This window comes from Trematomus bernacchii, unplaced genomic scaffold (assembly GCF_902827165.1).
Source record: "Trematomus bernacchii unplaced genomic scaffold, fTreBer1.1, whole genome shotgun sequence".
In the NCBI taxonomy this organism is placed as follows: Eukaryota; Metazoa; Chordata; class Actinopteri; order Perciformes; family Nototheniidae; genus Trematomus; species Trematomus bernacchii.
Genome location: NW_022987342.1, coordinates 1,186,237 through 1,212,547, shown reverse-complemented (window position 1 = coordinate 1,212,547; position 26,311 = coordinate 1,186,237). Strand labels below are relative to the sequence as shown.

The 26,311-nt window shown below is 43.0% G+C and overlaps 1 protein-coding gene and 1 non-coding gene across 2 annotated transcripts in view; both read right to left on the bottom strand.

The window, feature by feature from the left end:
- The window catches only part of htt (huntingtin), a 46,765-nt gene that overhangs the window by 4,501 nt on the left and 15,953 nt on the right, over positions 1-26,311 (bottom strand). The window contains 34 exon segments of the mRNA XM_034129138.1: positions 183-291; positions 3,056-3,269; positions 3,851-3,965; positions 4,453-4,643; positions 4,748-4,903; positions 5,523-5,655; positions 5,742-5,872; positions 6,317-6,402; positions 6,493-6,632; positions 6,822-6,976; positions 7,462-7,565; positions 7,963-8,089; positions 8,170-8,354; positions 8,515-8,616; positions 11,625-11,802; positions 15,065-15,210; positions 15,907-16,114; positions 16,233-16,355; positions 16,482-16,617; positions 17,195-17,271; positions 17,518-17,694; positions 17,989-18,168; positions 18,268-18,409; positions 19,051-19,279; positions 19,389-19,531; positions 20,703-20,956; positions 21,082-21,204; positions 22,707-22,823; positions 22,937-23,073; positions 23,426-23,574; positions 23,735-23,790; positions 23,875-24,036; positions 24,437-24,515; positions 24,677-24,900. Coding sequence (XP_033985029.1) covers positions 183-291; positions 3,056-3,269; positions 3,851-3,965; positions 4,453-4,643; positions 4,748-4,903; positions 5,523-5,655; positions 5,742-5,872; positions 6,317-6,402; positions 6,493-6,632; positions 6,822-6,976; positions 7,462-7,565; positions 7,963-8,089; positions 8,170-8,354; positions 8,515-8,616; positions 11,625-11,802; positions 15,065-15,210; positions 15,907-16,114; positions 16,233-16,355; positions 16,482-16,617; positions 17,195-17,271; positions 17,518-17,694; positions 17,989-18,168; positions 18,268-18,409; positions 19,051-19,279; positions 19,389-19,531; positions 20,703-20,956; positions 21,082-21,204; positions 22,707-22,823; positions 22,937-23,073; positions 23,426-23,574; positions 23,735-23,790; positions 23,875-24,036; positions 24,437-24,515; positions 24,677-24,900 — 4,988 coding nt within the window.
- Positions 26,127-26,255, bottom strand: LOC117483326. The gene has a single exon (XR_004555975.1).

Below are 26,311 nucleotides of genomic sequence, written 5' to 3'. Positions count from 1 at the left end.
TACATTTGCTCCTTTTTTTACAACTCAATGCCTCTTACTGTGTTTATGTATCCACCATTAATCACTTAAGCAAATTCCATGTATGTGTAATAAACCTTCCTTGTATGGCAATAAACCACATTTTTTTATGAATAAAACTGAGCATTTCTTGTATAATGGAGGGTGTGAGAGTGTGTGTGTACCTGTCAAAGAGCACAGAGACCCTCTCCATGGCAACAATGATGGACTCGCTGTCCGGGGCCTGAGGGTCAGAGTGGGCGGGGCGACTGGCAGGGCTGGCTTTCTCCTTGCCTGAGGAGAAACCAACATGACCCGCCGTGACGCCCATCGCCTCTGCTGAGGCACAGTCAACCTGACCTCTAACCCCTGTCACGTCTGAACCCGACGCAAGCACCGCTGAGAGGGCGAGAGGGGGAGGAGGGGGGGCCGGTTGGACCAGTGGGGGACAGGTTAGAGCGGGACACTGATATCACAAGATTCAGATCAGAATTTAGACGAAATTGATGAAATTCTGGGAGCTACCTTCAGTAAATCCCTTTTAGGGCCTGTGTCCACATAGTGCCTTTTTTTTTTTCTGTGAGCCCCCTCCCAGCGTTTCATCCAAAAGTTGACAACGATATCTCGACAATGTACCGACGCTGACGCTTGATAAACTAGCAGCGCCCCCTTTGTTTTTATGATCCGTTTGGGCTACTTCATATATGTGTGGCATTGTTTTTCACCATTAAAACCAACAAGATGCTGCTTGCTCTCACATGAATGAGTTTTACCACTCAATCTGACAGCTGTAGAGCCAGGAGGACCATCTGCGTACGCGTTAAAAAGGAACAACAGTTTATTCACAGCAACATCCAGTGTCCTCCCAATTGATCTGCTACAACAAATGAGCCTCTCAATCCTTGTTATGATCAAAAACGAGCTTTTCCTCCAATTCTTACATCTCTGATGCTTTCCAGAAATTAATAGCGCTTGGAGCAGCCACACAAAAACATCGGAGTGCTAAAAAAAAAAGTTGCTGGGTGCCGCGCTCTTACGCCGCAATTGACAGGATGTGCTCTCTCCTCCTTAGGAACAATTGAAAAAAGACGCTGGCAATTTGAAAAAGGCAGTATGTGGACACAGGCACTTAAGAAGGTTTTCTGTGAGAGGCTGGTGCTTAAAGTATTAGGAGAGATGTTGTATGCCATGTTTCCTGGGTACATTACATACTACAGTAGATTATCCTCTCTTCTGACCTGATTGTGCTTCAGCTTTCTTTGCTGTTATGCACATTAAGAGAGGTATACCTAAAGTATAAATCACTTCACATTTTCAAGAGTCGGGGTTTACATACTGTAAAGGATTTGCTGGCTGGCCCTGGGCAACAAAGAAGGGTGGCTAACAATACTGTATGCTAAGAGCTGCTGGAGTTAGTAAGGGACGACGTAGGGGTTAGAGGTATGGTATATCAGAGGCATATACAGAACACTTGTATCACATGCAGGAAGCAAGCAGCGTCACACAGGCATCAATAAAAGGTTATTTGGAGCTTTAAAAAAAAAAAAAAAAAGGTCCGTTAAGCAGTAAACAGAGATTTTATTTATTTAAATCACTACTATTGGTAGAGGGCACATATGTAAACTATTGTAATGATATATGTACTGTGAGCTTAATGCATGGGGGCATGCACAATCAGACATAAGCTGGTGAGTTAGTATTTCAGTAGAATAAGAGGCAGCAATATTGCCCAAGTTCTGCTTCATAAAAGGTCCCAATTTCTTTTAGTGTCACCCTCAGCTATGAAAGAAGCTCCTCCAGTGAGGGACACACCAGCAGAAGCCAAGGTGGGAATTGGTGTAGATTAAGGGCTGCTACTATGACTTATTTTATTATCAATTCATCTCCAGATGATTTTCTAGATTTCTAAATATATAAAATGTCAAACAATTGTGAAACATGTCAATTGTAGTTTCTGTACGTCCAAGGTGATGTCTTTAAATGTCTTAATTGTCAGTCCAAAACCCAAAGTTAAGCAGGAAATCTCTTCATTTAGAAAATTCAGTTTTGAGTTTCCCAAATTGTTTTATGAAAATTACGCTACACATCTTAAACTGCACTGTAACTTTTATTATCTTTGCTTTTGCTTTTAAATTAGTGTTTCTAGATATCATTTTATAATATGTTTCTTAATGTCTTTCATTTTTGTAAAGCACTTTGAATTGCCTTGTGTTGAAAGGTGCTATATAAATAAACTTGCACTACATTTTACTACTAAATAAAGTGTTTTTATATTTGAATTCGATTTTGGTTGGATTTCCGAAATAAGGTCTGGGGTTAACCCAAGCTTATGAGATTTTCAAGTCTTGTTCGAAGGCATTAGAAAAGGTCTGTAATCACCCTACTGGTGAATGTAGAAGCTTCTACATGTCAAAAACGGCGGTTGCAACTAAGTGACTAAATGAGACTACTAAACGTTATCGCGCTGAACATTAGCCACCTTGAGCTTAGACGTGGCGATGTGCAGTTTGTGATGCAGTTCATTTATAGCCTTATGTTATACTTATTAACTGGCAACTGCATTTATGCTTCCTTAATCATAAAAGTGTGTTAATACATGAAGATTATCCTGCTGAACAAAACGTGTAAGTATCGTAAACAATATTTTGACATCACATTGAAAGTAGCCCTTGCTATGCTAACTTCCGATTTTGTGGCAAAAAACAGTCATCAATATTAGAAAGGGAGGGGTCTAGGGTAAGTCACAGGAAATTAATGGGACACATCCTTACTAAAGCTTAATCAGTACTGACATTAGCTTAAGCTTAGCATTAGTTTGCAGAGCTTTAAGTGTATGTAGTAATTACAATGCTAGGTTAAGTGTTGATGAACGTATTAAGAGTGCCCGTGGAGGTGGGTAGACCAGCTAGCTCAATCCAATAGTGAATTTTCAGTGAATTGAGAAAGTCAGTTATAGCAGTAATGGAAACACCAGTCCTCATTACAGTACATGCTGCCGATGAAGCCAGAATGCTACATTACGTTTGTGGACAGTCAGTCTTTGGAGAGCTTTTCTTACCGGTGTACATGCAGGTGAGCATGAGGCCCAGGGCAGCCATGGCTCTGTGTGGCGACGGCATGTTGACTCGATCCACGCTGAGTTTGACCAGCGCTTCTCCGTCCACGCGGGACAGCTGCTCCGACAGCAGCAGGCGCTCCAGGCCCCGCAGCACACAGTGGTAGATGACGGAGGGGGTGGAGTCCTCGCTGGCCGACACCATCACACCACACACCTGGAAGCCAGAGGCAGGAAATAAATCCTTGGTAGTATTTTGAAATGCGTCTTGTATATATTCTGTTTTAGTGGTTGCTGTGAGAGAGATAAATGGACTTCATCTATATTTATATAGCGCCTTTCCATTTTCTTTGTACCCTTTTCTCCTTCATCCTAGTGAGCCGCAAATCATTTAATGTATTTTTGTTTGTTTGTTTCCCTTAGGGTTAGACAGCACTTTTGGAAAAATCAATGATTCTGTTTGTTGTTTTGTCCTTGGTTTCCCCCCCCGAGTTAAATGGATTCAATTCAAACACAATATATAGCTACAAACCAATGGTGCCATAAATTGTTTTCCTCTAAATTGCAAATCACGGGCCGGGCTTTGTTTTGGGAACCTGGAGAAAATAAACGTTCCTATCTTTGATGTAGTGCTTCTATTAACCTAGATTAGGGCATTACTACAATGCCAAAGATATACAACAGCAAATCAACTCAAAGTATTTTATTCATTTAAAGATTTTATTTGTGTCCCTTTCTTTAATGATGACAACTAGTGAAGTTTACGTGACTTCAAACATATACAGACAGAATGTTTACCTGTATAATGCCAGCCATAAACTCAGCCCCTACGTCCAGAGGGTAGTTCTCCATCATGTAGAAGGCCACGGCGCACATCACCAACACATGCTGCTGGTTGTGCAGGTTCACACAGCTACAGCACACAGAGAGAGGATACAGACAAACAGAGATGGTGGAACAAAATTAAGATTGAAATAAAACAGAAAGACCAGTAGAGTGTTGGTTTGAAATGTATAGGGCAGCACCCAGTGGCTAAATGTTGCACTCCATTCTTGCATTTTTATTTGGATTCGATTTTTTGTATTGGTCCCGAATTTGGAAATTGTCTTGTGAGCAGCATGTGGAAAAGGAATTAAAGATGAATTTAGAATATAAAATAAAAAGTAAATATATGGATATCAAGAGTAGAAAGAGATTTATATATATATATATATTTATATATATACAAATAAATTAGGGTTATAAAAAAGTGACGAACAGAGTTAAGTCCTGTTAAAAAAAACAATTAAGAAACTATGAAGCTGTGAGTTCTCTGCTAGCAACAGGTGAGGCGATGTATAAGGTTGTAGCTGTTGACAGGAATGATTTCCTGTCACATTGTGAATGAGAGCGGTACTCACTGAGCGATGGCCCGCAGGTTGGACAGCAGGTACTCGGAGATGGTGGGAATGAGCTGTTTGGCCGTGTCGTCCAGCAGGTCACACTCCAACACGTACAGCACCCCATGCAGAGCCCCCATGCGGCTGGGCAGGTGGGTGCTGCGCAGGGTGGTCTCCAACAGGCGGCACACGGGCTCCGCTATTGCTTTGTCCTACAGATGTACATTTTAGAGTGTTCAGACACTGTGTAATGTAGGATTATTGACAAACTCCCGCATCTTATCACATCCTTCCGACCACACTAAGCTGTACTCACCATTCCCAGGACGGCGGCAGCCTTGCAGATGGCAGGCACCAGGTATTGGTTGAGGATCTCGTCCTCTGGGGGGTGGAGCTTCTGCAGTTCCATCAGGGTGGAGAACATCATGTCGAACTGGTTCCTCTCTGTGAACAGGTCCGACACCGCCAGCAGCTACAGAGAACAACAGGAGGAAGACAGTGAGAGGGTGAGAGCAGTGTTACGGGTTAAATTTCACTCTGTTATTACCCATAGCTTTAATGAAAAGGCCTGTGTAAAAGCATTTCATTTTCATTCATTAATTCAATAATATACAGGAAAAACCAATTGATCATGCATTTATAAGGGCATGGAGGGGAAAGATGTCCACACAAATGAAAAAGATGAATGATTTTTTTTATTCCAGTGACAAAGCAGACCAATAAAAACAATGCGGCCATTGTGCCATTTAGTTCTGATGGCTGAACCCTAGATGTTCTGATGCCACATTGGAGAACGAATGAGCTAACCCTAACTACAACACAAGTTTTAAAGTCGGGAACATAAGAACAGGAGAGTGATCAGAAGTGGGCAAGATACTATAAATAGTGGATTTCATTTCCCATTCCTGAAAACACTTTGTTAATCTCTCCTTCCTTACAGAGAGGAGAAGAGTATACGCTCTTTGGATTATTTCAAGGTTTCTAATGCCATGTTAAGAATAACTTTAAAACTGTAAACAGATATAGGAAAACTCTCTTGACTAGTATTAACTGATGTCTGGTTGAAGTGAGAATGGTGCATGGTAGCTCACCGATCGGACCACCTCACTGATGAGGATGGTCGGGGTCCTCCTGTTGCTCGGGGAGCCGGGGATCAGCCACTGACTGTAGAGCTCCAGGAGGAACTGGGAACATGAATGAATGTCCACTCCTGCACGGTGCTTCCTGAAAGCAGTAAATACAGCGGTAAGTCATGTTAGCTATTCCCGTTTCAGTGCATGTGTGTGTGGTGAACATCTTGTTTGACAGACCTGGAGTTGATAGGAGATGTGGGCGGGGAGGTGGGGGCTGGAGTGTCTGCTTCATCTTCTTCATCCTCCCCCCATTCTTCCTCTCTCAGTGGGGTGATGTTGTTACCTAGCCACACTGAGTGGATGGAGACCTAGAGGGCGAAGGAAAATTGTTTTCATTGTGGTAATGAAAATCTCTTAAAATCTAGAACCTAAACCAAAACACACTGTTCCTCGTAGGGCTGGGCATTCATATATCAATATTGTGATGAGATATCGTCAAAGATTTTGGATATCGTAGTATCAGAACATGACATAATGGTTGTCTTTTCCTGGTTTTAAAGACTGCATTATAATAAAGGCGTGACTTTCTAATGCTTATTATTTGTCTTTAGCCACCAAGTCATTATATCTACATTACTCATGATTATTTATCAAAAATCTCATTGTCTATATATTTTAAAGCACATAGTCATCTTAACAACATCGATATTGAGGTATTTGGTAAAAAAAAAAAACAGGATATTGAATAAACTCCATTTAGCCCCGCCCCAGTTCATTTAATCCACCACTTCCTGTTTTCATGCATCACATACCTGTCCTAGTTTGTAGTCCATATTTCCCATCTCCCTCTCTGTGTTGATCTGAAGCAGCAGCTTCTCATGGCTGATCAGTGTGCCTGCTAAAAATAAAAAATAAAACAATAAATTAGAGTTTGGAGGTGTGAGGGCAGCAGCTGTAGGCCTGGTGAGAGGCTTTGTGGATGTGTTACCAGCGGAGGCTGCCGACAGCGAGGGCACAGGGTCCCAGGCGTGGTACGGGTGGTGTGTGTGGACGTTGTCTCTCTTCGACACAAGAGACTGAATCTCTCTCTCCACCTCGCCTCTGATCACTGCCAGTTTCCTTCCAAACCTGGGCACACACACACAGTGTTATTGTGATTAATATTGTGTATTATTTTTTATTATTATACTGATATTTGTTTGGCTAAAATAATATATTGTGTTATTATTATGAATGATTATACATTTCCTAATAATGTCCTGTAGAAACATAAATGATTTTATCTAATGTAAATCAAGTGTGATTGTGTAAGCGCACCGTGTTTCCAGGGCTTTGAGGCTCTTGTTGCGGGGCTGCTGTTCCAGACAGCTGACTGCAGGGTTGCCAGCAGTGGGCAGGGTCATGGCACTCAGCACCAGGCTGGTGATGGCCTGCACTGCCAACACATTCAACTGGGTTCGCTCCAAGTCCTCCTAGAGACAAAGAGGAGGAACAAAACATTGAGAAGGATGGGAAAAACAAAAATAGCTATGGTGTAATTAAATACACAAAGCATGAGTATGTCTTCACGGCTCACACACTGACTTTACACAAAGGCATGATGTCCAAATCTTCGGAATTATTGGATGTCTACATTTGATACATTTTATGAGATCAAAATTACCCCTTCTCCTCTTATGGTAATATTTGGAGTCGTTCCGGAGGACATTGTCTTTTCCAGACATTACTAAAATGCTTTGGCTTTCGCTGCCCTAAATGCTAGGTGACTTGGAAGCGTCTCCCACTTATGTCCAGTGGGTGGCGGAACTTATCTTGTTATCTTTCAGGTAGCTCACAGTCTCAAAAAGATTGGTGATCTCTGAGTTATAGGATTGATGGGGTTCTGTAGACATATCAGATTCACTAACCAGCAGCACGTTTAAGGATATAAAGAATATTCTTGAGTGTGTGTGTTTACCTCCTGCTGCGTCTCCTCCTCCTGGTCCATAGTGATGGGTTGGGTGACCAGCACCCCCAGCAGTGTGGCCCAGGTCTCCTCAAACTGAGTCCTGCTGCTCCAGCCTTGAAGGTATAACAGAACAATTTACATGAAGCCCAAAATGCAGAACGTTTCCAGCGCCATAATATTCTAGACTTGCAAAAATGGGTAAGAGACAATAGGGCTGTGAAAATGGCCAGAAGTAATTAAAACATATTCCTAATAAATAAAAAAACATATGTTGCAACCGTTCAAATAAACAGTTTTACGCATTAGGTCCATGAATGTCCTAAATGGACGGTGTAGTAGTATCATTTATATTTTATTTATTCAAACATCTTTAACCACACACCCCAGCACGTGCAATTCACACATAAATACTCAGATTTAAAATCCTTGTTGACAGCCCTAGTAGACAACATCATTTATTTTATAAACGTAAATAAGACTTTAAAGGGACAGCATGTTTCATGACTGTACCCAGTGTGTTGATGCGGTAGAGGAACTCTCTGAAGACATCCTTTTCCTGCAGGAAGTCCACAGGGATCTCAGGCAGCGTGGTGCCGTACTCTCCTCCTGGCTGAGGGGACCAGCCCAGTTTCCAAACCTACACACAAACACAACATTTAAATATACAAATCCATCCATTTGTACAAACTCTATGCATTATATCCTACACACACTGACCAGTGGAGGTACTCGGGTGTAGCTGTTGACCAGAGGCAGCCGGGATAGACTGATGACAATGTTGCGCAGGGTTGGTGTGAGGAAAGCGGGAAATGCACTGTTTCTATGGTGACCCAGGGAAAGGATGCTCTGCAGGCCTTCCACCAGCTCCGCCATGATCTCGCATGCTTGCCACTCGCAAATGTCTGCAACATACAGGTGAAAGCTTTTAGAGATATATGATGGCAAATTCCCCTTGTAGGTCAGAGGACATTCCTTTCAATAGAGTGGCAAAGCAAAGCCCTTAAATCCCAAATCACATGAAACAACCCAGAAGTTTTACTGACTCTCCAAGAGAGCACTTACGGTCAGCATGTGCCGTGTCCACCTCGTCTCCTTCGGCGTCTCTCTCTGCCCTCGTCTTCTTCTTCTCCGGATGCAGAAGCTGGTCACCAGGACTCACAGCAACTAGAAAGGCGAGACAAACCGTTAGACCGTTATTGAAATGACAATCAGAAATGCAGAGTCTTAAGTCACTCATGGCCTACAATATTTATATTATATATAATAGGCGTTTCACATGGGGCTATTTGCACTGGTGTAATGTAACTGGCAGGCCGCAAACAACTTCACGGCGTATACTGCCACCCGAAGTCCTGGGTAAATCGCCAGAAGCGCCGACACCTCTTCATCACTCCCACGTTTTATTTTGTGTTGCCATAAGTTAGTCTCTCTCCGTTGGTGCGCTGGGCTAATGCTAATGCGAAAACTTTTCTGAGTTTTACAGGGCGTGGTTTGCAATTCGCACAACCAATCAGAAATTGGAACCTTTTCCTCCCCAGGAAAGTACCACCTCTGTAGCAGGGACTGAAAAGGGGTGAAAAGGTTCCCGAAAAAAAGTTTTAGTTCCAGATCCTTTTGGTGTGAACGCAAAGTCCCAGGAACTATCGGAACTATTCCTGGGAAAAGTACTCCGGTGTGAAAGCGCCTATGGACTAAAGTTCAGCGTTCAACACCATTGTGCCCTCCAAGCTAGTCATCAAGCTCAGAGACCTTGGGTTCAGCAGCGCCCTCTGTGATTGGATCCTGAACTTCCTGACGGGCAGACCCCAGGCAGTGCGGGTGGGAAACATCACATCCTCCACCCTGATCCTCAACACCATCGCCCCTCAAGGCTGCGTGCTCAGCCCTCTCCTCTACTCCCTGTCCACACACCATCGCAAAGTTTGCAGACGACACGACTGTCATCGGCCTGATCACCGACGGCATCGAGACGACGTACAGAGAGGAGGTCGAAAACCTGATATCTTGGTGCCAGGATAACAACCTCCATCTCAATGTCAGCAAAACCAATGATTGTGGACTACAGGAAGCAGCAGAGAGAGGGACACGCCCCCATCGCCATCAACAGGACTACTATGGAGAGAGTCAGCAGCTTCAGGTTCCTCGGTGTCCACATCACTGAGGACCTGACATGGACTCTTCACACAAACACCATCACCAAAAGAGCTCGACAGCGGCTCTTCTTCCTCCGCAGGCTGAGGAGGTTCAACATGGACTACAGGATCCTGACCTTCTACAGGTGCACCATAGAGAGGATCCTGACCTTCTACAGGTGCACCATAGAGAGGATCCTGACCTCCTACAGGTGCACCATAGAGAGGATCCTGACCTTCTACAGGTGCACCATAGAGAGCATCCTGACCTTCTACAGGTGCACCATAGAGAGGATCCTGACCTTCTACAGGTGCACCATAGAGAGCATCCTGACCTTCTACAGGTGCACCATAGAGAGGATCCTGACCTTCTACAGGTGCACCATAGAGAGGATCCTGACCTCCTACAGGTGCACCATAGAGAGGATCCTGACCTTCTACAGGTGCACCATAGAGAGCATCCTGACCTTCTACAGGTGCACCATAGAGAGGATCCTGACCTTCTACAGGTGCACCATAGAGAGGATCCTGACCTCCTACAGGTGCACCATAGAGAGGATCCTGACCTCCTACAGGTGCACCATAGAGAGCATCCTGACCTTCTACAGGTGCACCATAGAGAGGATCCTGACCTTCTACAGGTGCACCATAGAGAGGATCCTGACCTTCTACAGGTGCACCATAGAGAGCATCCTGACCTCCTACAGGTGCACCATAGAGAGGATCCTGACCTTCTACAGGTGCACCATAGAGAGCATCCTGACCTTCTACAGGTGCACCATAGAGAGCATCCTGACCTTCTACAGGTGCACCATAGAGAGGATCCTGACCTTCTACAGGTGCACCATAGCGAGGATCCTGACCTTCTACAGGTGCACCATAGAGAGCATCCTGACCTTCTACAGGTGCACCATAGAGAGGATCCTGACCTTCTACAGGTGCACCATAGAGAGGATCCTGACCTTCTACAGGTGCACCATAGAGAGGATCCTGACCTTCTACAGGTGCACCATAGAGAGGATCCTGACCTTCTACAGGTGCACCATAGAGAGGATCCTGACCTTCTACAGGTGCACCATAGAGAGCATCCTGACCTTCTACAGGTGCACCATAGAGAGTATCCTGACCTTCTACAGGTGCACCATAGAGAGGATCCTGACCTTCTACAGGTGCACCATAGAGAGGATCCTGACCTTCTACAGGTGCACCATAGAGAGGATCCTGACCTTCTACAGGTGCACCATAGAGAGGATCCTGACCTTCTACAGGTGCACCATAGAGAGGATCCTGACCTCCTACAGGTGCACCATAGAGAGGATCCTGACCTCCTACAGGTGCACCATAGAGAGGATCCTGACCTTCTACAGGTGCACCATAGAGAGTATCCTGACTGGCTGCATCACGGCCTGGTACGGCAGCTGCACCGCCCTCAATCGTAAGGCTTTACAGAGGGTGGTGAAAACTGCACAGAACATCACCAGGACGGAGCTGCCATCCATGGAGGACCTTTACTCCCAGCGGCTCAGGAAGAAATCCCTCATGATTATAAAAGACCCCCATCACCCCAGCCACAAACTGTTCTCTCTGCTGCCGTCTGGCAGGCGGTACCGCAGCATCAGGACACGTATTATATAATTACACCGTAGTTTTGTAAACATTTAATTTTAGTAGTACGTTAATATCGTACGTTTAACTGTACTTACAATTGTAGATTTAATGTTTATGTTAATGATGTTTTTTTTCCTCTTAGAAACAAACATGCAATTTGTTTGGAATGAAGTTTTTTTTTTTTTGTTTAACTGAAAGAAATGTGAATTATTGTTTTTGTTTGTGATCAGACTCCATTGTGTTGTTGCTGGGAAACTTAGATTCATTTAAACATTCACACACTAGTGATCAACTGATTATCAACATTTCTATATAAATGTTTTGTTGCATTTAAAGAGAAGTGGTTTATGATTTCTTTATGAGTGGCACCCCAGCAACTTATGTCAAACCGTTACAAGGGAATGCACAAACTGTACTGGAGGCCCGGCTTACCTGCAACGATGATGAGGCGTAGAGAGTAGATGAGGGAGCAGGTGTGCGTGGCGTACTCCGCAGTTGAGAGTTTGTTCCAGACGCAGGGCTGCTGCAGGGCCAGGCACAGGCAGGACAGAGCCCACTGCAGGTCCACACTGAGGGGCAGCTGGTTCTGGAGCAGACGCCACGCCACCACCTGGGCGGAGACAGAGACGTACAAGGAGGGAAGAAGAGTGTGTTTAGACAGAATATAACTTCTAAAAAGAGATAGAGGCATAACTTGCATACCTCGAAAGAAGCAAATTTGCTCTATTATCCTTAAAGTAACAATATATATTATATGTCAGCTGCTCAAACTTAACTTAAGTAACTAGTCAGTTTTGGTAAAGGTCTTTGTTTGTTTATTTATTTCCCTAAAGGTTAGACAGCACTTTTGGGGAAATGGACTACTCTGTGTGTGGGAGAGAAACTCCCTCTGGAGGACACTTTGGGATTTTAGCCTTTACATGAACAAAAACCTATGGCCCAATCCCAAACCACGCCCTACACACTACCCCTCCGTGACAGAGTGAACTCCGTGGAGTGACACTCTCAGCTCAACGAGGCTCCCTCCTGTCAGATGGAGGGAGTAAATACAGCGGTAAGCTTTGGGACAAACTCCCCTCTCTCCGGCAGAAACAGGAAATGCCGTAACTGTATGTAACAACGGTTTCAAATCAGCATCTCTTTGACAAAAAAATTAAAATAATAACTCAAATAAAAAAAGTGTTACTTTTTTGTAAAGCTCTTTTAGTTTTAAACCTGATTTTTATAAGCTTCTTAGTTTTTGCAACAGTCTGTAAATATACAGAACTTTATAATAAAATGTACACATTTGCCTTTTTCTAGACTAAACACAGGTATGATCCTAAGTTAAAACTTGGACTTCAGGAGGAGCAGGAAGAGGCCTCTGACCCCCATCACCATCAGGGGGAAGGATGTGGAGGTGGTGAACAGCTACAAGTTCCTGGGAGTGCACTTAAACAATAAACTGGACTGGACAGACAACACTGATGCTCTCTTCAGGAAGGGACAGAGCAAGCTGTTCTTCCTGAGGAGGCTCAGGTCCTTCAACGTGTGCACGAGGCTGCTGCAGATGTTCTACCTGTCTGTGGTGGCCAGTGTGCTCTTCTTTGCCGTGGTGTGCTGGGGGGGAAACACAAACACTAGGGACACTGGCAGGCTGAACAAGCTCGTGAGGAAGGCTAGCTCTGTAGTTGGAGTACAACTGGACAATCTGGAGGGAGTGGCAGAGGGGAGGACGAGGAGGAAGCTCGACAGCATCCTAGAGAACCCCTCTCACCCACTCCATGTAGAGCTAGTGAAGATGAGGAGTACGTTCAGCCACAGACTCATCCCTCCACGACAACGCACCAAGTCTTTTATTATTATCATTATTATTTTAATTTGTTCTTTTCTTGATTTTCTTTTATTAATCTGTGTGAATCTTTGCTGTCCTGTTTTTTCACGCTTACCCTGTTGCTGCTTTGTACAACTGAATTTCCCCACGGGGATTAATAAAGGTCCATCTTATCTTAAAAACATATGAGGTCATCATGAGGTTGTTAACATCGCAGTTTATCAGTGGATGTTTGCTGGAACTGTTTGTAAACAGCGTGTTTCCTGACGGACACACACAGCGTTGAGACCGGTCAGGTAGTGCAGCAGGTGAAGTCAGGACCGATGCAGACTCGCTGTTTGAGGGCTTGATAGCCCACTCCCCTCCACACTTGGTTTGGAACAGCACTTAATGTGCCAGACCCTCCGTGCGAACGGAGGGGTAGTGTGTAGGGGTAGGGTGTAGGGCGTGGCTTGGGATTGGGCCTATATAACACACTACAGAAAGGGGAAAACTCTAAAAGCATGATAGGGCCCCTTTAACTTTTATGTTTTGCTCATGCCCACCTAGATGGGGGCATAACACCAGCTAATGAACTAAATCACTAAATGTTTGTGGAAGAAAAAAGAAATCAATATCTTTTTGAATTTTATGTAACCAACAAGATCTTTAACCAAAAATGAGGCCATGTTTTCAGTAAACACAGTGTTTATTAGCTTTTGTAAAGTTTGCAGAAAGGCCTTTCATACTTGCAATTTTGTCATTTTCTTAAGTAATAAGGAATACACCTGGAGAGAGAGACTTGTATATTGTGTCATCTTTTGTGCAGTTTGTGTTGAGCTATCTAACATAAGGATTTAAATTGAACAATAAGAATGAAATGATGGGTCTCAATTACATTAGAAACTCAGTTACCACTATTGTATGATTTAGACCAGTGGTCGCCAACCAGTCGATCGCGAGTGTGGTGCGGGTAGATCGCGGACCGTTAAAAAAAAAAGTAACAAAAGAAATAAAAATAAAATAAAAATAATAATGTTTGAAAAATACGTTTTTAGATGTAAACCAGACCAATCAGAGTGGCATGGAAATACACGTGTGCTTGTGTCATTCAAGCTCGGCTGTGCGTGTGTGGCAATAGCGCATTTAGTGTGAGAGAGAGGGAGAGGGAGAGAGAGAGAGAGAGGGACCGGTGCCAGCGGGGACCGTGTTGTTAGCATCTGGTTAGCTAGCTGCACTGACGGACATAAGGAGCTGTTTGTTCCACAAGAAGCTGGAGGAGAGTCCTCTCCTCTCAGACTGAGAGACTCAGGTGAGCTAAAGGACTCTCTGAGTGTTTAGATATAGTTCACTTTAGTCTAAGTTATCTCAGTGGGTCTCAAACGGTTTTGTCACAAATTATTCAAAAGATTATTTCCGCGGCACACCTTCATATGATCATTATAGTTATACAAACAATAAGAGAAAAAAATGAAAAACAGTTATGAAATACTATATGACAGTAAAACAAGAATACAGTTTAAAAGGAGAGTGATTTGTAAAATATCCATAAAGAAAAATAAAATCTGTTTACAGTTCTGCTTCATATGGGTGTTGAGAGATGTATCCATAGATCTCTTCATGTTGCTCTCAAAGTGCACCAGATTGATGCTTTTAACTTCAATATTTAAAAAAATATATTCCCGGGGGAGCATCCCCCCGGACCCCCTAGAGGAGGTGAGCCCCCCACTCATAAAAAAAGAGCACTTTACCCCTGCCTATATGCCGTGAGTTGATTATCGAGCCTTCATTGTAACAGTAATTCAGATGCAGCCTATATAAAAGGCCTCAAATTGGAAGCACTGTCTGGGCCGTCTTTTTCACTCAATTCTGCAATAGGTAGATCTCGCCTTTCACCTCGGCCGAGGTCGGGGATCTTGGGCTTAAAAAGGTTGGTGACCACTGATTTAGACTGAAGCCTGGAAATCTACCTAAAGAGAAATAAAGCTTTCCTCAAATGTATGCTTTTGTATATATTTGGAAGCAAGAATCAAACAAACAAGTTACATGAAAAATGACGTTCTTAAATGTGGCGTTTTACCTCTGCAGCAGTGCAGGTGAAAGAGGTGATGAGGTGTTCCTTGTCAGGGGGGATGTGTAGTGAGGAGGGCAGCTGGCTCACACTCAGCAGGTACTGGGACAGCGCTCTGCACAGCGACAGAACCCTGGGGTAGAAACCTGGCTCATCTGAAATACAGACACATATATACACAGGATATTTAAAACTGAAAACAAGGCCAATGCTTGCAGCGGTCCCCAAACTTGTATGCGTAATGGACCGGTTTCATGTAAGACAACATTTTCTCAGACCGGCCTTCAAGTTGGAAAAATAGGAAGAAAGAAAATGATACGACTGGCATAAAAACAAATATGAAGGAAGGCTCGGCGATATATCGAATATACTCTATGTATAAAATGCAAACAGAGTGTAACTTGTCTCTCTAATTTTTATAAGCCACTTCACAAAGATAGGATGTTGGAAATGGAATAAGGGTTTTCAGTGCGTTTTTGGCAATCTCAGGATATTCTGCCTTGATTTGAATCCACAACACTGGCAGAGTAGTTGTCTGATACCTACTTTTAAAGCCACCTGTTGCTAGCTTGCAGGCTTCATTTTTTTTTAAGTAAAGTATCACAAGACTGGGACAAGCGTCTTGTCAAGAGACGCAGACGGATGTATCCGGTCAATTTTCAAAATAGAAATGTTTTAGGCTGATAATCAATAAAATATTTGTTATTAAATCTTTCTGTACAGCCCGGTAACAAATGACACACAGACTGATATATGGATTGGTGGTTGAGGACGACTGCTATAAAAGAATGATGCAGCATAGTTTTGCTATAAAAAAAACTGACCAAGACGTGTCAAATGCTAACTCTCACCATACACATCAGCTAGTTGTTTCCAGTAGGGCTGTGGCTGGGCGGGTGGCAGGAAGGACTGGTGCGGGACAGGAAGTGACCCGGTGACCCCCTCGAGCCGCTCTAGGGTCACCTGCAAGGCTGTCTCTAACAAGAGGGACCCCTGACCCCGGGCACACCGCTGCATCCCCATACTCAGGCATGGACACAGCAGGCTTAGGTTGAACTCCTGCGGTAGAACAAAGGCCAGGATCAGATGCAATAAAGTCACATTTTAATTGATCAATATGGTAAAGAACATTTATATATTGAGAAGTCTGATATTCTTTAACTGTAGTCTATGTCACCTTGCAGCTCATGATGTTTAAGAGGTCAGCGGGAGGCAGTTTGGTGAGGAGTTCTGTCGTCTCCAACAGGGAAACATCTCCACGGAGACAACACTGAGACTTCACTAGAGCCACGTACCACTCCTGAAAACAAAATTGAATATGTAAAAAACATAATTATACCTTCTATAATTAATTTCTTTACTTTGCAGGATGAGGGGACACAAAAAAAACATCAAATACAGACTCGTATCTTATCTAGTCCCTCACCTTATCTGCATTAACCAGCTCTGGGGCAGGAGGCGGGTCTCCGTCGAGGGGGTGTGATGTCACAGGAGGCGTGGGGCTGCAGGTGTCGGTAACAGTGGCTCTGAACCTGTCCAGCAGGGAGTAGAACCTCTGATGCCTGCGATAAGAGAGACATCCAGATGTTACAATAACTTCATTTATTTGACAGAAATATGTCCTGTGGATAAGTTCACTCTCTGCAGATATACATCAACCTGAACAGCCCACTGAAAGCAGAGGATGAGATATTACCATAGTCTGAGGGTAAAGGTAATCCAGATAAACACTAAAAGGCTGGCTTTTCAATGAAGAGCAGTTCACAAATGTTTTATTTGGCAAACTTGCATGTACTTGAGTTTGAATATTTGTGATCTAGTGTCAGCATCTTCCCCACTTTACATTTGAACTCAAGCAAAACATTGTCTTCATGTAATTATCTTTGCTAGGCGGGGATCGCTTGCGTGTGTCCGTCAGTCTGTCTGCAGCAATTCTTTCAAACTAGGGTTGAGAGAGACACCTGGTGGACATCTGTACTCTGCAGAGTGCACTTTCCAAGTTGTGGTTCTGTAAATCTTGATTGCAAGATTTGTTTGCTTATCAAACATTATTGTTTGTTCCATTTTTTTTAAATGTCAATGTCCAACCGACTGCTTGGAATATTCGTCATATTGGCCTAAAAGACAAAAGGGTGTTACCTCTGAGCTAGGCCGCTGGTCTGGAGGTATTCCTGGATCCTGTTGAGCTCCTCCACAGGCACCTGAGCTTTACTGTTCTGCAGGGTGGAGGGACACAACAACACAACAACACACGATCAACTTGAGAGAAATCAAGAACAACATTTGTAGATTCACACATCTTTCCTAAGAAATCAATTCACAAGATCTCCCAAAGCATCATAGAAAGAGATCTATTTCTATTGGCGTGTTCATCGGTCATATACATTAATAGAATTGATCAAGTCTTCAATTTATTAAACTCCCTTGTGACACTAAAATGCAAACGCATCCACAATCATCACCTGTAGTGTCTCAGCCAGCAGCATCTCCACCCTGCGACACGCCAGTGTGTCCACCATGCGAGCCAGAACCCTGAAGGGCGTGTTGAGCAGCTTGTCCACGTACAGCACCAGCAGGGAGCCGGACTGACTCAGGTGGATGCCTTCCAAACACTGCAGAGTCTTCTTCAACATGGTAGGCTGCAACAGGATTCATTAAGGGAGGCAGAGGCGGGTGACGATGGAGAGCAAAGGGAAAGGGTAGTAAGATAAGAGGGGAGGAACAAATAAAACACTTTTTATTTGTTCCAATTCTAAAAAGAAAAACAGGGGGTTACTAATGAAATGACTTAAGACTTAGCAGGTTGTGGAGTAAAGAGGAAAGAAATCCAAGACTTGTTTGTTTAATATAGGTTCTTTTCAAATGTTCTTTATCATTAGTCAAGTCATTTTAAGTATAGAGAGGGCGGGGGGAGTTTAAGGGTGTACTCTTACAGCACTGAGGTTGTCACAGCGGGACTGGATGGCCTGGATGAAGAGCCCGCTGGCAGCTGAGTTACGATGCACAGCGCTGATGAAATCCTGCACTGGAGGCTCATGGGAAAGGCTGATGAGGTCCTGCACATGGTTGACGATCAGCCATGTCAGATGCTCAGAGTCATGGAGGTTCTGACACTATTGTCCCGTGAGAAGAAAAAAGAATTTCCACTTAAAACAAAGGTTTGTCGATTACATATTTGTGTACGATTGTCTGTTTGATGTTTATTTTCTCACCACGTAGTCACAGAAGAGGATGAGCGCTCCCCTTCGGACGATCTCTCGGTTGACCATGGCTAACCGGGTCTCATGCTTCTCCTCTTCTCCTTCCCCTGAGGAGTGAGGGCTCAGCAGCTTTGTGCACGAGAGGCTTTGTCTCCTGAGAGAGAAGGATCGAGACAGGGGAGATTGGTACAATATTCAGTGAGAAATCCAACCTGGATTTGATTTGGGGCGATTTGTTGCATTATCAATTGAAGTTTTGCTGACATGCAGTCTGCATGTTTTCATAGGAAGGTCATTTTTTAGCAGTATTAATCTAACAGTTAACTTATGTTCATCGCCGTTTCTTTCAGTAACCCCGTAGTTTCAAAAACGATGCAAATAAAAAATTAAAACAAATGTGCCAAGTTTGCGCTTGATATTTGCATTGTTTTTAAAACTGCAGCAAGGAAATGTTTTGGTGTCTGTTTGTTTTTTATTCTAGAAATGCTGTGGCTGACAGATTGTTGGGGTTTTTAGTTATTCCTTCAAATTGGTTTGATAGGGTTATAGTAAATGTAGTACTTGTATTACATTTATTTTGTTTGTAGTTATTTTGCCATAAGATCTGTGTTCACAGGATGGATATATTTTTATTTATTTAGAGGCTTTCTGCCCTCCAGCTTCAAATACATTTGATTTCTTGTACCCTGACTGTATATATTAATATTGAAATAGTTGAATAAAGAAAAGAGCTTGTATGGTTAAAAAGGTCTACACAAATACATTTGACATCAATTTTCCAGGATCTGTTTGTACCTGGGTGTCTGGTGCACCTCTGCCCACCACGAGTAGTTGGTGTAGTCAATGATGAGGAGGACCTGGCACCACAGCAGCACCAGGGAGGGGTGGGTGGTAATCATCCACTGCACCATGCTGTTCAGAGCCTCTAAAGGGTAAAACAGGCCAGCCTCTGCTCCAGGCTGCACACCCCCACCCTCACCCTTTAGGAGGCGGGTAGCTGCAGCGGTGATCCTGCGGAACATACCTGGGAAGAACAAGGACAAAGGGAAAGGGCTGTCAGTTTCCAAAGAATATCATGCAGTGATTAATCTACCAAACCTCAATAATTACTGTTAAAAAGGATATGAGCTCACCACTTTTGAAGACATGTATGAGACACATGAGCAGGGTGCCCAGCTGCTGGCAGTAGAAGGTGTGCTGCTGCTCCGTAATGTCCACTTTAACCTGTCTGGAGGAAATGTCATCCAGCAACACTCCTACCAGCTGCAGCAGGAACCTGGGAGAAGGCAGAGGGGACATGTGAAGCGGACAAAAGATACAAAATTGTGGCTGTAAAAAAGAAAAGAAAAAAAGAAATAGATATATGGAGCAGGGTTTCAGCTAGGTGTTTTTCTTGCCGGTCAAATGTCCGGAAATAATTTATTTTACAGGACAAATTCGAACTTACCGGTTATGTTTCAATAAAAATAATGAGAATTGTGTAGCAGAGTTTCCGTTAGCAGGTAATTACCGGACTATGACAGGTAATATATGTTGATGTTTAAAACTCAGTTAATGGGGCACATTTTTATATTGCTTCAGTTTATAAATCGTAACAGATCGAAAAGTTCAGATTCATTTTTCAATAAATGATGCGCTTCCACAAACAACATCATTATTACATTCAAACAAACCACTTATAGTAGATGAAGTACATTATTCAAAAGTTTACATTGACTTTGGATAATAACACGGGAGAAATAAACGGAGCCTCTCTTTTCCTCTCCCCCTCTCCTGACAGCCGGTCCGTATCCGTCTCGTGCAGCTCGCTGATCCAGTAATGAGTGACCCGACAGTGAAGAATAAACATATTTATAACTAGTTTAGCTTGTTCCAGAGGAAGATAAAATAGCTAAGACTTAGGTCTAACTGGAAGTGTGTGTTTTGCTGCGCTCACCGGCCCTGTTGTGATTGCTCAATATTTGAATAGCTGAATGTCTTGTGATAATTTTAAAGTTGGAATGAAGTCTCTAGCTGAAAGTATGTGGAAGGAGTAGCATTTGGCGCACGGTGTAGTTAAAAGAGGATTTGAAGGTTCCTCCCATTGAGTTACATGTATAGTAAGTATAAGATATATTGAAAAAGTTGAAAGTTTCCCCATCATGTGCTGAAAAGGCTGAATAGTTTGATATTTGAATGGTTTCTGTAGCTGAAAGTATGCTGTTATTGAGAGCCAAAGTACTGGTTGAAATAATAAGAGGAAGAAGATTAAAGATTCGAAGAACTTTAGTGGAATGCTGCAAACAGCATTCCACTAAATAAATGTAGGACAAACAGAGGGTATTCTTAAACCAGCTCTAACTGTAGGCTTTATTAAAAAGGAAGCTCTTCAACACACTCTTAACATCTTGGTCTGCCTCCCTAATAAAAACAGGAAGTTGAACATGAGATAGTGTACGGTCACTAACCTGGCGAAGGTTTCCTCAGGCAGGGCTTTTTGTGCCTCACCGTCCTGGCCGCAGAGTGTGTCGGCAGCGGGGGGGTCGCTTGGGGAGGGGCTCTGCTGATGCAGGCGGCGGATCGTGTGGCAGGAGAGGAGATGAGGGGTGAGGGAGAGCTCGTGGACCCGGGACAGGACGATGTCCTCAGTAGACTGGGAGACGAGCACCCGGAGCACCGCCAGGATCCCCGACACCCACAGCTGCACCGTCCCTACAGAAGCCTGGAGGAGAAAAAAGTCAGTAAGTTTGCTTTTACTTAAAAAATAGACATGGTTTTAAGGTACATAGATGGACAAACGAAAAGTCTATCCAGGGCTTTGTGTAGATATCAGAAGAGATGTCTCACCATGGTAACCGGGGTGGTGAACATACTCTTGAGCAGCATGTCCACAGGTCGGAGAGAGGAGGGGGCCACCGTCTCAAAGAGAGTGTTCAACACCCCCAACGCCTCCGGAGAGTCCAGGTGCATCTGGGAGGCACAACAGACAATGTTCACTAATGACAAGAAAGGTTTTCACCAGACCATTTCAAAGCATACAGGTTTCAAATCAAGGGATAATATTTGTGTGCACCAAAATGTTTTATCTCACTGTATAAATATTAGTGATGTAATGAAACAAAGTACATTTGCTTAAGTGACATATTTGTAGCTCAGTATTTCGGATTTATGCTCCATTTACTTTTACATTTTGGTGGCAAATGTTGTACTTTTTACTCTATTACAGTTATTAAACAAAGATTAACAAGTTACAGGTTCAGGTTACTTATTTGTAACCGTACAGTAGGTATATTTGGTTTCTAGCAGAAAGACAAGGCATCCATTTTGACACACGTTTTAAAACACCACAGACAACACTTTTTTTAAGTATTCCATGCTTCATCACATTTAAAAACCACTAGAACAAACATGAACTATCAAATAAATAAATAGCCGTTGCTTCCACAGCATCTGCATACTAGCTACTTTGGATTGATAAAAACACATATGCTAAGATGATGTGATGCAGTACTGTACTAATAATCTACCCAGTATTTTTTAAATAGTACACAGTAAGTAATTGGAGCCAATATTGGCAAACTACAACATAAAAATGTTATGGTATGCATTTGCTGATAAGAGTGACATTCTGCACACACAATCGGAGCCGATCACGTGATTTTCAAAAGATCGGAATCGGGAGATTTATAAAATATTTTTATTATTTTATTTAATGTTACAAAACAAAAATGACCATGTTCACGTCTTAAAGTCATCCTCAGGCCTTAGTTTTGGTTTAAAATTACACAACATCATGTATGTGTTGCTTCTTTTGGGCTTGTTTTCATAGACCTGGTTGCTTATTTCTCTCAAATCTGGCAACAGAGTGGGCGCAGTGTCTAATAGTAGCAGTAAGCTAACAAGAGGCTACGTTCAGCTGGTGACTCGGGAGTCGGGACAGAGAAAATGTCAGGAGTTTGGAAGTATTATAAAATTGAAAGCGAAGGCAGTGTAACAGCCAGATGCAATGTTTGCAAGGCGGAGGCTCCGCGTGGTGGAAAGAACAGAGCAACGTTCAACACGACCAATCTAATACAAACACCACCAACAACACGACGAGTACACAGCGGCCACTCAGGTAACGGCACTGAAACAACCGACACTTTTAAAAAGGAAAGAGAAACTGCCCCAGAACAGTGAAAAGGCCAAAAAAATAACAGCCAAGATAGCTGAATTCATCGCGTTGGATGACCAGCCGTTATCTGTTACCTTTTTTTTCTCTTAATGCATTGCATAAAGATCGGATCGGGAAAAATCGGTATCGGCAGATTGTCAAAATCAAATGATCGGAATCGGATCGGGAGCAAAAAAAGCTGATCGGGACATCCCTAAGTATTACTATTGAATCATGAAGTACATTTTGATGCCAATACATTGTTTTTCAACATCCACCAATGGTTTGATTTTGACTTCTAGAACTTCCGTTTTCATACCTGCTGCTTAGAAATCATGGGAAGAATGACGTCAGCAATCTGCCTTGACAATCGCTTCCACTTGTCTTCATTCTCTTTGTGACACTGCTGCAGCACGAGGATGAACATCTCCAACACCTACAACAAAAAATATACAAAGTCAAATAACATTTTGGCAGAGAAATTGAAATTGATTGTCAGGAACGTTTTTCACATTAGCATGACGTGTTAGAATCCATGCGTGACCGTACCTGATGGTGTTGCACCAGTCTGAGCAGCATGGAGACCACCACCTCTTTCTGTGTTTCCAACTCTTTGCCTGCGTCTGCTTTGTTGGAGCCCCTCAGCACAAACAGGTCGTGGACTATTGGCTGCAGGGCTGGGATGGCTGTGGAGGAAGAAGGAAAGACAAATATAATTACTTTAAAGTCATGTCTGTTTTATGAAAAAAAAGTTAGTCCTGTGAGGAGGTGTGTATGCACAGTTTATGGAACGAAAGCATTACAAATGTATTTAAACTAATTCTCAATTGTATAGGTTTCTTAAAATATATTTTTATTACACAGTTTAACTTCTTATGTGTATACAAATATTTGTATTACACTTTTATTTATTTTAATCTAAAATGGAGCAACTGTCTAAAAACACAGTTTCCCTCTGGATAAATCAATTCGGATAGTAAACTTCAGTGAAATGTGTTGACAAGTAGAAGAAAACATTATAACGGTAGTTCCCCTCACCATGTGTGACAGCTTTCCTGCCGCTCGCCATGATGCCGTCACACAGCTGGATGATCTTGGGGATGCTGATTATCTGCTTGGAGTGGTAGCGCTCGTATGAAAGGAGCACCAGGAAGAAAAAGATGTTGGGGATGATGGCCTCCGAATCTCTGTGTGACAATCATTTTTTATAGTTTACAGAACAACACTGGAATATTTGAGCAGCAAAGTAAAAATCACTTCTGGAACAGACGCATGCAGAAGCAGTACTGCAGAAAGGCCGGAGAGACGTATGGGTACATCTTTACAGGGGTCACAAAGATAACTCACCTGAACTGTCCCACTTCAATGTACTCAAACTGCTTCAGGACAAACCCTATGAACACCTGGAAGAAAAATATCCGAGTGAGTGAACTAAATTCCAGCAGTTGAAGATAAACTCATGCATATGAATACGCGTTTAGTTTTACCTGATCAGAGTCCAGCAGGCAGTAGTTGACTCTGAGCTGCACCAGCTGTGCGAGCAGGTCCAGGACTTGTCTCTGCAGCGCCACCGAGGTGCTGGTGGTGTACTGCTTCAGAGCTTTGATGACCAGCGGCTCAAACAGACGGATGTGGTTGTGGATGGCATTCTGGGAAAACAAAGAGGAGGCCACAGCTTTCAGAACAGCAGCAGCTAGCTTAAGCTAATGTGACTTGCTCAAATAAGTCGTGTTGACCCTGAAACACTTTTTCAAATTGTTAACTGAAGAAGAAATATGTCAAACAATAAAATGGCAGTTATCGTGTCACGATTGAGAAAAAGGACTTCAAAGTTATCAAATAATAGCCAAAGTTATTTAGGGATGAGGCTTCAGGCTTAATATAATATGGGCACTGTAGACTTCGTTTTGATTCAAATCAACCAAATCCCCCAAATGACCATGTGTTATACATAAATCCATATTTATCTTAGAATGAGTCATTGCTACATCCGACTAATTTTAATAGAGCTGTTCACAAATGAGCAATGAAAAAACAGTGTAACTTTACCTTGTCTCCTCTTTGGCGTGTCGCGTTTGCAATGTTGGACCTCAGCTGGTTCGAAGCTTTTTGCATCACATCAAACCATCTAAAAGTGGAAAAATAAAACAGATTTTTTCAATTTTTATTTGGCTTTTTATCTGCACTGTCCTCTTTAGTTGTAAAAACTTAAATGTCCACATTGTTCTACGGATTAAGGATATCTGACTTCATGCTCCTGTTTCTAATCTTCGTGTTGCTACCACTCACCCAGAGGTGTCCTGCTCCTGTTCGGCCTGCACCATGTTGCGTAGGCTAGCGTCGGCTAAAGCCTGGGTGAAGTGCGTGTACGGCGCCATGAAGCAGTAGTGGTAGAGGCCGGGTCGCAGGCTGGAGGAGCCGAGGCGCAGAGCCTTGCCCTGGGAGCGGCTGGGTCCGCTCAGGACGCTCTCGCACTGAGAGGCCAGGTTGGTGCCAAACAGGGTCTTCAACAGCTAAAGAAAGAAAAACGTCACTTAAAAAGAAAAAAAACTGGTCATATGCTCATTTTCAAGTTAATATTTGTATTTTGTCCCTTTACTGTGACACGTGCTTTAATGTTCAAAGAGTGCTTTATTTTTATTTTTATTGTGCTTCACCCTCGGTCTGAAATCAGAGCCCAGTCTGCTCTGATTGGTTAGCTGGCCGGCCCTATTGTGATTGCTCAACTGCTAGAGATGTCCGGCCTCTATCACATACAATGTATTGGAGGGCTAGCCAATACAAGCGTTTTTGTTACGTAGTGATGTCACCATGTTACAGGAGTAAACAAAGGAGACCAAGCTAGGCGTTTTAGGCAGGGGAGAGAAACTCCCTCTGGAGGGAACACAGGGATTTTAGCCTTTGGAGACCATTGACATGCACAAAAACCTATAAAAACATACTACAGGGAAGGGAAAGCCCCAAAAACCATAATAGGGCCCCTTTAAAAAAAAGTAATAGAGTAGAATTTGTTTAGGTCAAATCATATCTATTTTTATTTATATAGCCTAATATCACAAATAACATATTTGTCTCAGGGGGGCTTATAGTCTATACAGAACGACTCATGAAGACATATTATAAAACATAATAAGATTACAACGTAGAGTAGACTGTCCAATTAGAAACATTTCTATGTGTACGTATATATAGAATATAGGTTTCAGGAGGATGTTCATGGCAAGCCTGAGCCAGACCCAACTATAAGCAGTACCAAAAAGGAAAGTCTTAAGCCTACTCTTACATTTCCAAGGGGTTTCTGCCTCCCGAACACAAACTGGGAGCTGATTCAACAGGAGAGGGGCATGATAGATGTGTTGCACTTAACAGTCTTCTCTAAAAATAAACTTGCCTACAACTCCATTAAAAGCCACATTACTTCCATTTGGATTGAGTCAGATACATGGATTGGTTTATTTTCTGTAATAAAATGTAATCATATTTTTAAATGGAATATTTTCTTAATTCTGAGATCAGACTGATTGGCTGGCTCTGAATAATATTAATAAAAGTGTATCAAGCAGAGTGATTGGTTTTGGTTTATGTAGAAAAGTACACTTCTGAAACCGTTACCGTTATAAATGAGCAAACTGATTCACAATGACATCATCCTTGATCTTTTATTTCTAACAGTTTGGTGTCGATAAAGGAGCAGGCAACATGACGTCCAGCTGGTATTATATCACTGGTGTGTATAAAAGATGTATGGAACCATCGCTCAGGGAAACCAGCTCCTTTACGGGCCCTGTCGTAAAGTACCACTTCACTCTGTGTGGAGTCGCAGCGGTCGCAGCACACTGCTCAGTGTTGGAACCATAAAGACTGCCACACACGAAACAAAAAACTTTACACAATACACAAGTAAATCTACTGTATCATCAGAGA